This window comes from Physcomitrium patens, chromosome 4 (genome assembly GCF_059467195.1).
Source record: "Physcomitrium patens ecotype Gransden chromosome 4, ASM5946719v1, whole genome shotgun sequence".
In the NCBI taxonomy this organism is placed as follows: domain Eukaryota; kingdom Viridiplantae; phylum Streptophyta; class Bryopsida; order Funariales; family Funariaceae; genus Physcomitrium; species Physcomitrium patens.
Window position 1 is genome coordinate 14,659,753 of NC_143413.1, and position 13,647 is coordinate 14,673,399.

The window sequence follows — 13,647 nt, forward strand, 5'->3', positions numbered from 1 at the left end:
TAATTTTTAAATTATTTTTATAAAACTTGGAATTAATTCCTAAAGTAAGATGTAGAGTTTTTGTTTTCTTTTCAAATATTAAAAATAATTTTAAAAATTTAATAATCCCCACTTACAAGGTCTCTATAAAAATAAATATTTCTTAAATGATTATAATCATCTATTATCTTTTAACTAAACAAGAAAATTTATAAGTTAAGTCTCTATAATACATACCTTTAAAGTTATTTTCATTATTTTCTTCTGAGATAATATTTTACAATGATACATGAAAAAAATATTAATTCTAAAATTAAATATTAGACCAGTCTTTTTAATAAAAAATTATTATTTTACTGCTATAGTTTTTTTTTATTAAATTACTTAATATTTGAAGAAAGAAGATATATATTTCAAAGTGCATAGATTCACCAAAATATAATATATTGTATCAATATTTTAATATAAAATATTATATTATTATAAAAATTTATTGTTTAATCAAAAATTATTAATCTCAAAAATCTTTAAAAATATTTAAATAGAAGTTTTTTTAGAAAAATTTGAATAATTCCAAATCCAAAAATTAAAAATCTATGCAAAGTAAGTATCAAAATACTCTTTAGTTTTGTTAAAACATTTTTATTTGATCTTAATCCTTCTATAAATTTATTAGGGACATAAAATTTAATAAAAATAAATAAATAAAAATTAATCTTGATTTGCAAAAATTATTTTGAATTGATTTTAGATATTGCCATTGAAACCAATATTAGTACTGAATTTTTCTTCAAGCAAATTTTTGAATACTTGTATACTATTTAGACTAAAAAATTATATTTGAGATTGAAGTATAAAATAACTTTTAAATTGAAAATTAAATTAATTATGATTAATTAACTATAATCAAATGATTTAGAAAGTCACATGAAAAAAGGTACAAAAATAACAAGACAACAAGGTAATATTTCTCAAGAGATGGAACAAAACATAGATGACAAGAAATATTATTGGAGTGAGATCTAATTTGATAATTTAATGAAATTTTAGATAGTCTAAAAACTTAGATGAATAGTGTAACCAAGATTCCTACATTAGTTTGTTGCTCTTATATTTGCCTCAACAAGAAATACAAAATATAAACTTCTTTTCCATTGTATTTTATCACATTCAATCAAAATATTACTTATACCCTTTGGTGTAAAAAAAAAAAAAAAAGAAAAAAAAAGAACGGAAACAAACATACAAACAAACTTTAACTGTGGCAACACGATTGCGTAAAGTATGTTGCAACAGTTAAGGTTTCAAGTTGGAATTGTCCATAATCAACCGGAGCCTGACATTTGTGATTTGGTCCCACTGCAAATGGGAGCCACCCGAAGCTCTGTAACGTGACACCCAGAGACGCAAAAGCTGCAGAATCTCCAGAGCATGTACCAGAAAACGCATATCTCCTCGGATATGACGAGGAGTTGTGCGTGCACAAAAGCGTTTCCAACTCATTCTGTTACCTGCTCGCACGCCAAAATTTGCAGGGCAACTGAAGTACACCTGAGCTTGGTCGGATTGAGGAGTGCTTTTGGACAGACCAGGTTCACTCTCACACGAAACTAAAAAAAAAAGCCATCATAGAGCTCAATTCTATATCAGTCTAGAAAGCTCTGCAAGTGATCTAGCTCGCAATGTCGGTGGCATGAATGTCTTCCACAGCGTTGTTTTTGGGACTGCTTTTGTCTGGATTTGCTCAGATATTATGTCACTGGAGTTGCTCAAAACTCTGGGTTGCAGAAACTACGCATATCCAACCTTATCAGATGCTTACAAAAAAGACGGTAGTCCAGCACCAACCTTGCAATTACCCACCGCCGGTCACATGTCTACTCAAATGCAGCCTCAATTCAAACCAGTAAAAGGAGTTTTGTAATGTCGTGAGGTTCAGCACAAACTTTCAGAAACGGCGCATCGGAGATGCGGATGCACATGACAACACATTCTGGGCCCAATTCGGTTAGAATGTCCCCCGAGTAGTAGAGGTCATCGGACTACTTAGATCCATATAAGAGAGACTAGGGAACATCTTGACGAAGAAATTTGTAATTTCCTTAATCAGAGCATTTGAAGCAAGAAGCCTCCAAGTTCTCTCCAGTCACTCAATTTCCGCTTTTGAAGCATTAATCCTTGTTTTCAAGTTTGTGTAGCAGTCCAATACCGTGATTCCTCAGCCTTCCCATACTCTGACAAATTTCCTGCCGATTGGCTGTCATCACCTCCCCTCATATCAACCCAACGTTGCCTTCAGGATCATCAGTTGTTGGTTGTGGTGGGACTGCTGGGACCTCGGTGATGTGTTTTTGTGCTGCTACTTGGAGTTGCTGAGTATAATGCTGTGGCGGTTGCATGGGTGGCAGGAAAGGAATCTACAAACACAAATCATCTCAGTCCATAATGTTGAAGAATGTGGTACCCCCTGTAGAGCATGTAAATCCTGGATAGTACTCCTAGGAATAGACTAGCATGATGCTACCTGTGGATACAAAACCAAACACCTCAATCATGACTGCAAACTCCAGACGGTCCACCTTTCTGAGAAAGATCAAATGGAATTGAAAATACACTGTGAAACAACACCCAGTCCAAATGAATATCCAGGAAATTAATCAAGCAAGAGCCGGACTGGCCACCAAGCCGAGATTTGACTTACTCCAAGTTGCGCATCTGCGATGGCTGCAAGGTACTTAAGATTCTGCTGCAACTTTGCTTGATACCTGCAGATAGAATAGGGCAAAGATTACTTCAGGCTCTACTTACGTCAAGATTGTTTCTCAAACATATGATGGGAAATCCCACGTGTGAGTCCATAGCAAATAAACAAGAGAAAGAAATAACTGTAATTAAGAGAAATGAGAACACACAATTGCCGCATCGCTAAGTGATGACATCTTTCATGCCTTCATGAAATTCTGTTGACAGATCAAATGGCGGGAGTTAGAAACGTATAAGGCACTCTCGTTCAGGTTGCTCTGATTCTGTTTGTACAGAGTCGCAATAATCAGTTGCATGTTCTCATCCAGATACTGCACGCAGAAGGAAAGGATGAGTCCAAGATCCAGAATAATCTCCTCAGTCCTGTTACTCAAAACACGATCTACGTTTCACATGGGGCAAACTACGGTCCATGAAAGATGGTAACTCTCAGACCGCTATTTTGTTTTAAATTTAGAAAGATAATCTGCTTCATCGAGCAAGGCCTCAGAGTTCAACAGCCATTACTCCACGCGACTTCCATCTCCGCAACGGTTTTGGGACAACAATGGGTTGTTCCAGGAACTGCAAGTTCAGCCGCTGGTTGCCCGCAATGACCTTAAACTACCTAAGGATGGCGGGCTGGTACCGACAGGTTGGCGGTGCAAATCCCAGCTGTGAAATATCCAACTGACATATGCGACTCTGCTTGAAGCGAGAACCTAGCACGGAGATAATGACTCTCTGATGTTTCAAAAAAAGAAAAAACTTCAGCCGCTGGTATAAAATCTGTATAGTCAAACATTGTCATGAGTTGTCTGCCATTCAAAGAGTTACATTACATTGTCGACTCCATGCGAAGCCTCGTCCGGAAAGTATCGTATACTCCACTAAACAAATTACTAATAAATTCGAACTCCAGAAGCGAAGCATTTGCCAGAATAATGTTTTATAAATTGCAGTGATTGCCACATCATTGCTTATCTTGTGCGTACCCCCAATTGATTTTCCAAATTGATAATATCAAAACGTGCTCTAAATCGTTAACTGCGCCAACACGACAGAGACTCAATCGAAAGCAAAAATCGTAGTGTATCCAAAAATTCCAGACGTCAGGTCAACAACCTTCTGGATGAGCTCAGTGGATATCGAATTCCCAGAATACGACGCCATTTGTTGTCACAGAATGCGCAATTTCCAAGACAGAAACCCCCCCCCCCCCCAGAAAATCCCCTTCCCTCCAGTTCAATCACTACCCAAGGTACTATTACTTCTCCTCGCTCGTGGAGGAACCGCTCCAAACCATTCCACTAACAACCCTAAGTCCGCATTACGATCCAATTATAGAATCATCAACAGTTCTCTAAAGGGCGAGAAAAAAAAACGGAAAACATACCACCGATTGACGGAGAACACGAAGCCGGTTTTGATTTGACGTCTCTTATTTCATAATTCAATGCATGCTTGATAAATCAGACCAGACACAGGCTGCATTTTCCACCTTCACGAGGTTTCGAAGTGTGCAACCATTCCCTAGACGGGATTGGCAGCGCTCATGCTCGTAAAGCACGTTGAGGAGACGATTGAGGATGAAATATCTTTCTCCATCTATGATGGATGGATGAAGAAGGTCAGGGAAGTTAATAATTAAATTATAAAAAATTATAAAAAAAACTTATTTATGAATGTATTTTATGAAATATTCTATAACTTTTTTTTTATTTTTAAGAAAATAGAAGCTGATGTTTATAAAAGTTAGTAAATTAATTGTTTCAAAAAACTAAATAAATTTGACATTATTTAATTCAAATGCATTCATCTGCATAGAATTACTAAAGAAAAGTTTTGATTAAATGAAAAACATATATAAAATATAAAATTTTCAATAATTTTCCAAAATTTAGATTCAATCTTAATCTATTCTAATAGTAAATTTTCTATTATCATTCATATGAACCACCACTCTAACCTCAATTCTAGAAACTTCCCAAAAACAACTCCAACTACATATTTCTATGTATGAATAATACAAATATCTTATCTTTGCCCTGTTACACCTATAGTCTTTTCTTTGGCTAGGTTTTTAGCTACTCTAAATAATTGCTATATTAAAAAAATTAAATTAAATTAATTTTTTGTCTTTCTAATCTTAGCTTGAATATTTAGTATCAAGGATTTAATAATTTTAAGTCTTACTAAGTAGTATATAAAATCTTTATACAAATTTGTATAGAAGTCTCAACATACATTTTTAAAATCTTCTCAACTATTCATCTTATTATTTTTGTAATTGTGTATTAGAAAGATTTTAAATATTTGATATATTTTCTAAATTGCTAAGAAAATCCTTAGAATATTTTTTATTACAAATTTTTTAAATTATTCTTAATTTTACTTTTATTCTTTTGTAATAAAACTTATCACAAATATTTAGTATTGTGTAAGATTGTTTATGTTTTTACTAAGCACTTAAAAATTATAGCTTAATTAAAAGATAGGTTGTATTGTTATAAGTTTTGCATTTAATACTATTTCTCAAAGATTGTGCCAAAGACCAAATTCTTAATACTTAAACAAATATTTAGAACTCTTGAAAATGATAAGTCTTTATCTTGTATATCAGCCATCTTGGAAGAGTCTCTAATATAAAAATATAAAAATTCAAGGTACATGTGATCTAATAAATCTAATACTCTTCTAATTTCATACAAGAATACATTATTGTATTGTAAGATGGTATTTTTTAGTGGGATCTATTTAACTTTATAAATATCTAAATTTCAGCTTCTTGATTTTTCTATGAAAAAGTTGAATATTTATTAAGAATAAAGAATCTTCTAGTTAAAATCTTATTTTGAATAAAATCTATTTTTTTATTATTTGCTAACATTTTCTTAAATAAAATATTTATTGCAAGAATATTTTGTTGTATTCTATTTCTCTTTACTAATCTATAAAACAACACTAAGTAATGATTTTATTACACCTATAACTTGCTGATTTCTAAGTATTTTTTAGATGCAAATACATATAATATTGCTAACTTATATGTCTTAATATTTAAAAGTATAATTCAAAGAACATTCAAATTTAATTGAAAAAGTTGAAAAAAGTTAATTGATTTGATTTTTACAGGTGACGTAAGTTCTAGTATGTTTCAAGCAAGCATTCTATCAAAGCCATTTGTTCTAGTAACTATTTATGTCTTTCTAGAACTATGGTTATTGTAATCACTTATTTCTCTTACATAATGTTTTTGTACTCTATCAAATAATCTATCTGATTAATTTTCTTTTTCATTATATATTGACTAGTTATATTTCAAAAAATTATGTTATATGTAAAATAAGGTACTAGATATTTTGTTCATTTAGGCTGCTCCCTTTACTTGCATTGGATTTGACACTATGCCCTGACACTTAGTACGCAACTTGCTATTTACTTATTAATGCTACTCCTGAGACACATATTCACATTAATCTTGAGTACAAGTTTATTAGCGAGAACAATTCTCTATTCTTGGTCCAGATGTATTGTTGGTCATCTGTACATTATTGTCTTTCCTTGCACCATAATTGTGTTTCCTGAAAGTCGATCTTTGGATCGAAATTGCAGAAATCAATCCATGTGTACATGTACATTTCCTAAAACCTTACAAAGATTAAATTATTTTTATGTATAATAATTGTCTATAGCAGACAACCTATGTTAATGCTGTATTAGACACGATGAGGCATTCAAGAATTAGCATGCCATTTTGGCAATGATGTTAATACAAATCATGGTTTATGGCTTACGATTATTTGTTATTAAGCTAGTTGAGTTAAGTGGTCCTGTTGCATTTCGAACCATATTACTCAGCTTGAGACTTCATTTTTTGTGCTTTTCTAGTTTGAAAGAGAGGTCTTACATCCCGATGTTGAACAAAGAACAACCCCTTCAGTCTGTGTCAACACCGATGATAGCAATCCTTCAGAGGGCAGTATCACTGTCTAATAAATCAAGCACAAAGAGAAACCAGATGGGTAATTTTGCACATGTGGCTTGAGCAGGTGGTTCCAGGAAGTGGTCGGAATTCAAGGGTTCCAAACACTCCTCGAGTTTAGAGAGATCAGAGGCTAACTGCATGACACTAAACCACTCAGCCAACGAGTTTACACCGCACTGCAAATGGTCATCAGAACCAAAAGCTCGGTTTAGTTGTTCATCACGGTGGATAGTTGGACACATGTTTCTACTGGACAGAAATGTGAAACTCGATGTAGGTATGTACCCAGAGAAGACCAATTTGTTGAGTAAGACTGTACGGTGGGCTGCTCAGGTAACCGCAACAGGAATATTGGTCTCACAGGCTACATGTAGCGTTCAACCTTCCATTTCTCATCATAGCAATAATACAGCAATGTATAAGGATCACTCAGTACTTCTTAGAGGTTGAAACCCACACCTGGCAAAAGCCTTTCGGAGGATTGACAGATAATTTTTAGTCATCTTCGTGATCCAAAACGACTCAAAAACACGAACCCTACATTGTAGGGTGACCTCAGTCACATGGAGTGAGCAGCTCCGCAAAAGGAGGTGGGAGCTGATAAACGTATATCACAAGCGAAAGGATGTGTACCAGCTTGACATAGGTGAGGCCCCTATCGAAGTGAGACTTATCCGTCCTCATCACCGAGCTCAGTATCTGAAGCCGGGTACGGATTCTGGGAAGACGAAAACAAAGCTCGATGAACACGAGTTTGAAAAAACGCCAATATAGATTCCGACGAGATATCTAACAACAATCGCATACATTGCACACAACCAACAAATTGCAGAACAAACACCACGATCACTACCACGCATGGAGGGATGCAGGGAACATGTATGGCAAGAAAGTATTTCGAAGGTCAGGATTGCGACTCATTATAAAGTAGAAGACCGTGGCTAGGGTGATGGAACTATGATTAGGGTTAGGGCTAGGGTTTCGACGGGGGCGACGTGGTATGGTTCCCTGGCCAGTGACGCTGCTCCGCTGAGAATATCCTTGGAAAGCTCTGTGTGAATAGAGTTTTTTTATTTGTTCTGAAAATCTTCATTCCATAAAATGCTAAATGCTAGTAAAATAATTAATGGATTTCACTTCTAATGGTACGATAAAAAAGCTAATGGATTTTAAGTCGTCTAGAAAAAAAATATTTGTGGCATCAGACCACGTTCAATGAAATGTGTAACTGCTAGCATTGATTTGTCAAAATATTAGAACTCACTTCACATGGTTTTGATTAAAGCTGCCTTGTGTGACACAGTATTTGAAATCGATAACTTGAATTTTGTATGAATGAAATTAAAAAATAAATAAAATAGGTGAATAATTTTTGTTATAATTTTTTCAAAGAATTTTGTGGAAAATAATATGTGTGCAGCATATTTTTTCAAGCTTTCTTTTACAAACTTTATTATTAACTCTTTGAGATGCAGGGTATTGTATGTATTGCTCTTTAATGTTTTTTAAAATATAGCCAAATATTTCCACAAAAATTACAATACAAATCATTTAACCCTTATATTCAGTAACATTAAAATTGGAGGCTAACACTCATTCAGTTGTTAAAATGCCACCTTTAATAAGAACCAAAAAAACGAAATTTTATTTGAGACTAATTTGTTGTTGCTTTGTGTGTTTGTGTGTGTATATGTGTATATATATACATATATAAGATTTTGAAGCAGCTAATATATGTAAATAAATACATACGGTTTTCTAAACTTACTAAATTTTGTCACGACAAATTTGCATTAAGTAGTGTGCATTATTAATACTGATTATTTAATCACAGTTGGAATGATAATAACTATAACAATGATAATTATGCACTAGTTGTTTTTAGCTCTTGAGGGTTGCAAGACGGTGATGTTATATTGTCAAAAACATTAAAAAAAAACTTGGACCGAAAATCCCACTACATTTCCAGGTCAATCTTGTCTTAGTCATTCACAAACATATTTTTTCAATGATTTATCTTGAAAATTAATACAACTAACTACATTCTCTAATTTTGTTGGAAAGATTCTAATTATTGATTTTTATGTTGGATTTGGAGAAAGAAGTCAATTATGTCGTGACCAAGGATGTTTCGTAGCTGAATGCTGCATTTTATTTAATGTTTTTGAACATAACATGAAAGCAACTTAATTTTAATGCAAGGAGTCAAAATTTTCTTAGTCAACTGATATCTTTTCAACGATATACGTTGCGTTTACTAAACATGTGTTTTCATATTTATGGATATTTCAAATTTAAAGTTTCAGGAGATCCCACACTCAAAAATTCTGCAGGCATGGAGCTCCCTTCTATCTCAAATTCCTAATGTGCTTGCTTGATCACAAAAGCCGCACTTCGGTAAGTCTGGGCAACGAGAAACTACACCAGACTTGACCCCAATATGAATAAATGTTCTTTTACAAGAGTTCATCCAAAGCAGGAATAGGGGCAGGTCCGACATTCTTCGACATGGCCCCTTTCTTTGGGCAGCGGCATTGTTGAGCACGATGAGCCTTGACAAAGATTCTTGAGCTCTAGGTAGAAATTGTGATGGAAACTAGAAGTCATGAACTGTCGCAGAAGCAGACTTCATTCCGATGTAACGTATTTATGCATTTCAACATCACAACATTGGGGCGGGGATATCAAACTTAGTTTGGTTTGTGCTGTGGAAGAAAAGGGAGGCTTAGATCTAATAGAGCCATCACCGAACTCATAAATTGCAATTCGCGCAAAAGACGAATGAAACACGTACCAAATACAATGGTAATATAAATCTGGAGCTTTGCATGTTAAAATCATCTCGTGAGCTTAGAAGAGTGAGTTTGACAGGTAGCGCAATTCAACACTGCACAGACGTCTTCATTGTCGCAATTTGACGCTTTCAAAATTCTACGGAACTGGAACTTGACACAAAACAGAAAGTTCTCACGACACCTCTTTTGTTTCGACTGCTTCAAAAACCTTGAAGTATGGAGGAACACAAGATAAGTGGAAGTTCCAATGAGGACGCAACCCCTTCCGAAGATTCCAAACCCAAAATTTTGCGACTACAAATGTTTAGTAGGAACCTCCCTCACTATCCAACTCAAGCGCACATATCGTGGTCAGCTACCTACACAGTTCAAGCAGCTACACGACCATGTAAGCGAGCCACCCTTCTTACTACAAAAATCGGCACAAAACTCTTAACTCGACTGTGCGAAAGAACTAAAGAGGAGAGAATCAGTCTGAAAAGAAACACAGAAAATCAGACAGCTTATCATCTCTCCGAAATCAGCAAACTAGACCAAAGACATTGCAAATGCCTTCGTGTCAGTAATGCGCACCAGCCTCTGCAAAATCGTGAACTGTGCGACCATGGGCGATAGGTACTTAATTGAGAGCTCCGCTGGCGATGGTTTATTACACTTGTTAGACGATGCAGAATCGTTTTGATTGCTCACTGAGTTGCAGTCGATACCCAGACCATGTCGTTCTGGGTGCTCCAGTGGCACGCCTCGGCGCCACGAGGGATGTTCAACGCGGTGAACGCTGGGTGTTCGGATGCCCACATGCTGGTGTCGAGATGGCAAATGCCGACGGCGTGGATAACGCTGTTGTCTTGAGCGCGCAGGGATGCCTGTACTACCTTGGTTCCAGAAACGTGATGGCAGTAATACAATGCTGAAGGGAACATTATAGTGTGGCAAATGATGATGTGATCACCTTCTGTCAAACTTCGCTTTGTCACAGTCTCAATCTTCACAGGCGCTTTGAGATGGGGAGCTTCGGTAGGGGAGCCTGAGGTTGAGAGAGCTTCCACTTCGGAGCCCAGCTGCGAGGAGACGAACTGGGCCATTGCTGCAAGAGTGATGGGGCATTCCTTGTCTTCTCCGGGGAGCGCCGGGTTCTCGCACAGATACGCTGCGGTTCCCATCATTGTGGACATAGAGGCCTTGTCAGCAATGTTAAACATTTGTCTGAGCTTTGGCAAGTTCGCCGTTGTTAGAGAAGGTAGACTGTCGGCAACAACGCGGGGAAGGAAGGGGCGTGCGGGGATTGGGTCATGGAGATTTTCTGATAGTTGCATCTCGCCGCCAACGAAGAGGTTTTTCTCAAGGAAGAAATCGAACTGGAAATCGTTGATGGTCTTGATAGCGGAAGCTCGGGGAGCAGCTTCGACCCTCTCGAGACCATAAGAAGCAATTTGGACATGGCTATCACAGACCAGACTTGCTGCATTGCAAAATTCAGCGCTCACTTCTGGGAACACCGCACCCCGGGAGACTGCATTAGCGAATCTTGTAGCAATTGGAGAATCTTCCAAAGGGGAAACAAGTTGACGCAAGGTATCAGGAAGGACAGCAATAGGTAACACAGAATTCCACAGTGTTACCGAGGAGTTCGCAGCCGAGCCCAATGTCCACACACTGACCTGCAAAACGATTCCACTGGTCTTTCAAAAAAACTGTCTACCCTCTGAATACAAGCATGTGATAAACATCGCAATGCAGACAGTCGACATTCTAGAGACAAAACATTTTGGGCTGCTGATGAGAGAAGGACTCTCTTCTTGAACGGTTTCCATCATCAATAAAATTTCACCTCGCAACTGCGTGGATGTTCAAGAGCTCAGAAAATCGAGCATTGCCTAACATAAAAAAGAAACAGGTTCCGATTTTGATTGTTAGGAATCGATTTGCCGTAGCTCTCATCTGAATGTTCATTAATCTGCTGGACGGCGTCTGGGAGGTAAAGATTAACCCTTGCCCAAGGAATGCACATGCACAACCGGAAGAGAATGGAATTTCAAACCTGTGCTACACATGACGACGTTCCCCAAATTAGACACCAAACTCGTCGACACATGTATTCTCCAAAGATATGCTTACCAGGGTGAACAGAGCCAAAGCTGCTGCATGTATGGCCATGGCCACCAGCTCACAAATACTGACTCAAAACTATTCTCCACTGAAACTGAAGCACAGTCGAGCAGCAACCGAAATCCGTTTGATGGACCGTAGACTGTAATTGTGCACTCGGGTAGTAAGAGTTGCAGGAAGTAGGCGAGGAGGACGACTATATGTAGCTGCCAGCAGCAGGCCTTCGCCTCTACCGAATCCCAGATCCACCAACACGATGATCCCATCTACCAACGATAGATTCCTCATCTCCAGCTCTTACTCAGGAGAGCGCCGCCACAGCAGAGATGAACGAAAGGGGCTGAATCCTACTCGCGCTCTGATAGATTGGCAGGAAATTTTGGCCACGCTGTGCATCTGATGAACCACATTGTCCTTGATGGTGGCCTTCCATACTGAGGAAGCTTGTCATGAAGCTACAACACTTTCTGCAAGGAATATTCCAGATTTCTATAATTGCACCAAAAAGTACTGGCAATGTGCTTGAGCTCTGGCCATCTGTGCACACAACGCAGCATCTTGTCATACCACTCTTTTTACCCAACTGCGACCCGTTCCTCAAGAGCCCCATAACTACTACGTTCACTCTCTCACAGGTCCATGAAGCCGACACTAACTCGAAGCTCCTGAAGCAAGCTCCCCATCCAACAGGAGGGTGTATCCAAGGGCATCCACTGTCTTGCAAAATCCAGATACACTGCCAAGTACACAGTCATACAGGCAAAAGGTTACATGGCCCAGAATCCAGATACTCACACAATTGTACAAAGTAGAAAGAAGAGGAAGAAGAAGAAGAGGTGCTGCTGCTGCTGCTGCTGCTGCTGGTGATGGTGGTACTGTAGAGAGAGGTCCCTGTAGGAAGATAACTCCCTCAGCTACCCCATGATTACAAGAAGCCACTAATGTGGAACCCTAATTCTGTCCACATTGGAAAGCCATCAATAAGGATGGTTTTCCAGTGTACAAAGCATTTGCCACATTGCTAAAGCTTGGCTGTGAAGACTCATGCTCAATACTGACCCAAGGCATTATGAAGTGGGAAGTTGATTGCACATGTGATATCCATACCCATTCAAGATACCCTCCTCCATGGAAACTCCATCAATTAGAACAACAATCATAAGAACTATTCTTTTTGACATTCCTCTGATGGGAGCAAATGAAGACAGAGAGAGCACAAGAGAAAGAGAGACTTAGTTATGAAAGGTTAGTTCATGTGCATCTGTAGACCTTATTGGATTTGCAAAGGAAAAAAGATGGTTCTTAAAATATCACACCTTTTCCTTAAGTGTGTGAAAAAAATGTATGTAAATATATTTACAAGTGTTCTGATACCCACTTGGAAGTTCTATTTGGAGAGAGGGGGGGGGGGATTTTTCAGCCCCCTATCTATGATTGATTAAGTTGGTCACAGCTGGGCTGTCAATATAGGTGGCCCCTTGTGCTTGTGAATGGTGACATTTGAAGGGGAAAATGATTCCCCATCACCTCCTTGACTACTACATCCACCAACCCCAATGCCCTACTTTTTCTCTCTCTCCATAGCTCTCATATCTCCCAAACAACTGGGTCTCTCTCCCTTCCTTTTTTGTCTTTGTGCCTCCTCTCTCCATCAAGAGTGAGAGTGAATGAGACCCTTAAAGTAACTACCACAGTGGGTGTGTGTGTGTGCTATTGATGGCCGTGGATATGCACAGGGGGCCACACCACCACTAAATTGGGACACGTCGTCACTAGAAAAAATAAAATAAAAGATCACCATCATCCATCATACATCATCATTAAACAACATCCATCATCACTGTAGTAATCACCACCATCATCATTGGGTTAAAAGAAAAATAACAGAAGGAAGGAGAATAACAAGAATAAACACAAGAGTGAAAAAAAAAAAGTATTTAATTATTTAATTTATTTTGCATTGAATTGTGTGCTTTCATTAGACTGCATCCAAACAAGAAAATAGATTGGAGGATAACTTTGATCCACTATTTA

General features: G+C 37.5%; 2 protein-coding genes across 13 annotated transcripts; both read right to left on the minus strand.

Moving 5' to 3' along the window:
* Nucleotides 1–1,895: 1,895 nt before the first annotated feature.
* Nucleotides 1,896–4,258, minus strand: LOC112281080 (GRF1-interacting factor 3-like). Of its 12 annotated transcripts, none has more exons than XR_012217325.2 (4): nt 4,118–4,256; nt 2,928–3,053; nt 2,681–2,744; nt 1,896–2,396 (listed from the first exon to the last, which is right to left on the minus strand). XR_012217325.2 is itself a non-coding variant. In XM_073533285.2 (4 exons), exons 2-4 carry the CDS (start codon nt 2,900–2,902, stop codon nt 2,253–2,255), a joined length of 219 nt encoding a protein of 72 aa, XP_073389386.1. In that variant the 5' UTR covers nt 2,903–2,939; nt 4,118–4,258; the 3' UTR covers nt 1,896–2,252. The 12 variants fall into 12 exon arrangements, 9 of the variants coding, with proteins under 9 accessions (XP_073389386.1, XP_073389383.1, XP_073389384.1 ...); XR_016502685.1 differs by having other exon boundaries at nt 1,896–2,503; nt 2,892–3,053; XR_012217324.2 differs by lacking the exon at nt 4,118–4,256 and adding an exon at nt 3,847–4,003 and having other exon boundaries at nt 1,896–2,503; nt 2,892–3,053.
* Nucleotides 4,259–9,655: 5,397 nt separating this feature from the next.
* On the minus strand, nt 9,656–11,776 carry LOC112281838 (polygalacturonase non-catalytic subunit AroGP3). Its single transcript, XM_024518778.3, has 2 exons — nt 11,623–11,776; nt 9,656–11,165 (listed from the first exon to the last, which is right to left on the minus strand). The coding sequence occupies exons 1-2, from the start codon at nt 11,659–11,661 to the stop codon at nt 10,191–10,193; spliced, it is 1,014 nt and encodes a 337-aa protein (XP_024374546.1). The 5' UTR covers nt 11,662–11,776; the 3' UTR covers nt 9,656–10,190.
* Nucleotides 11,777–13,647: the final 1,871 nt, after the last annotated feature.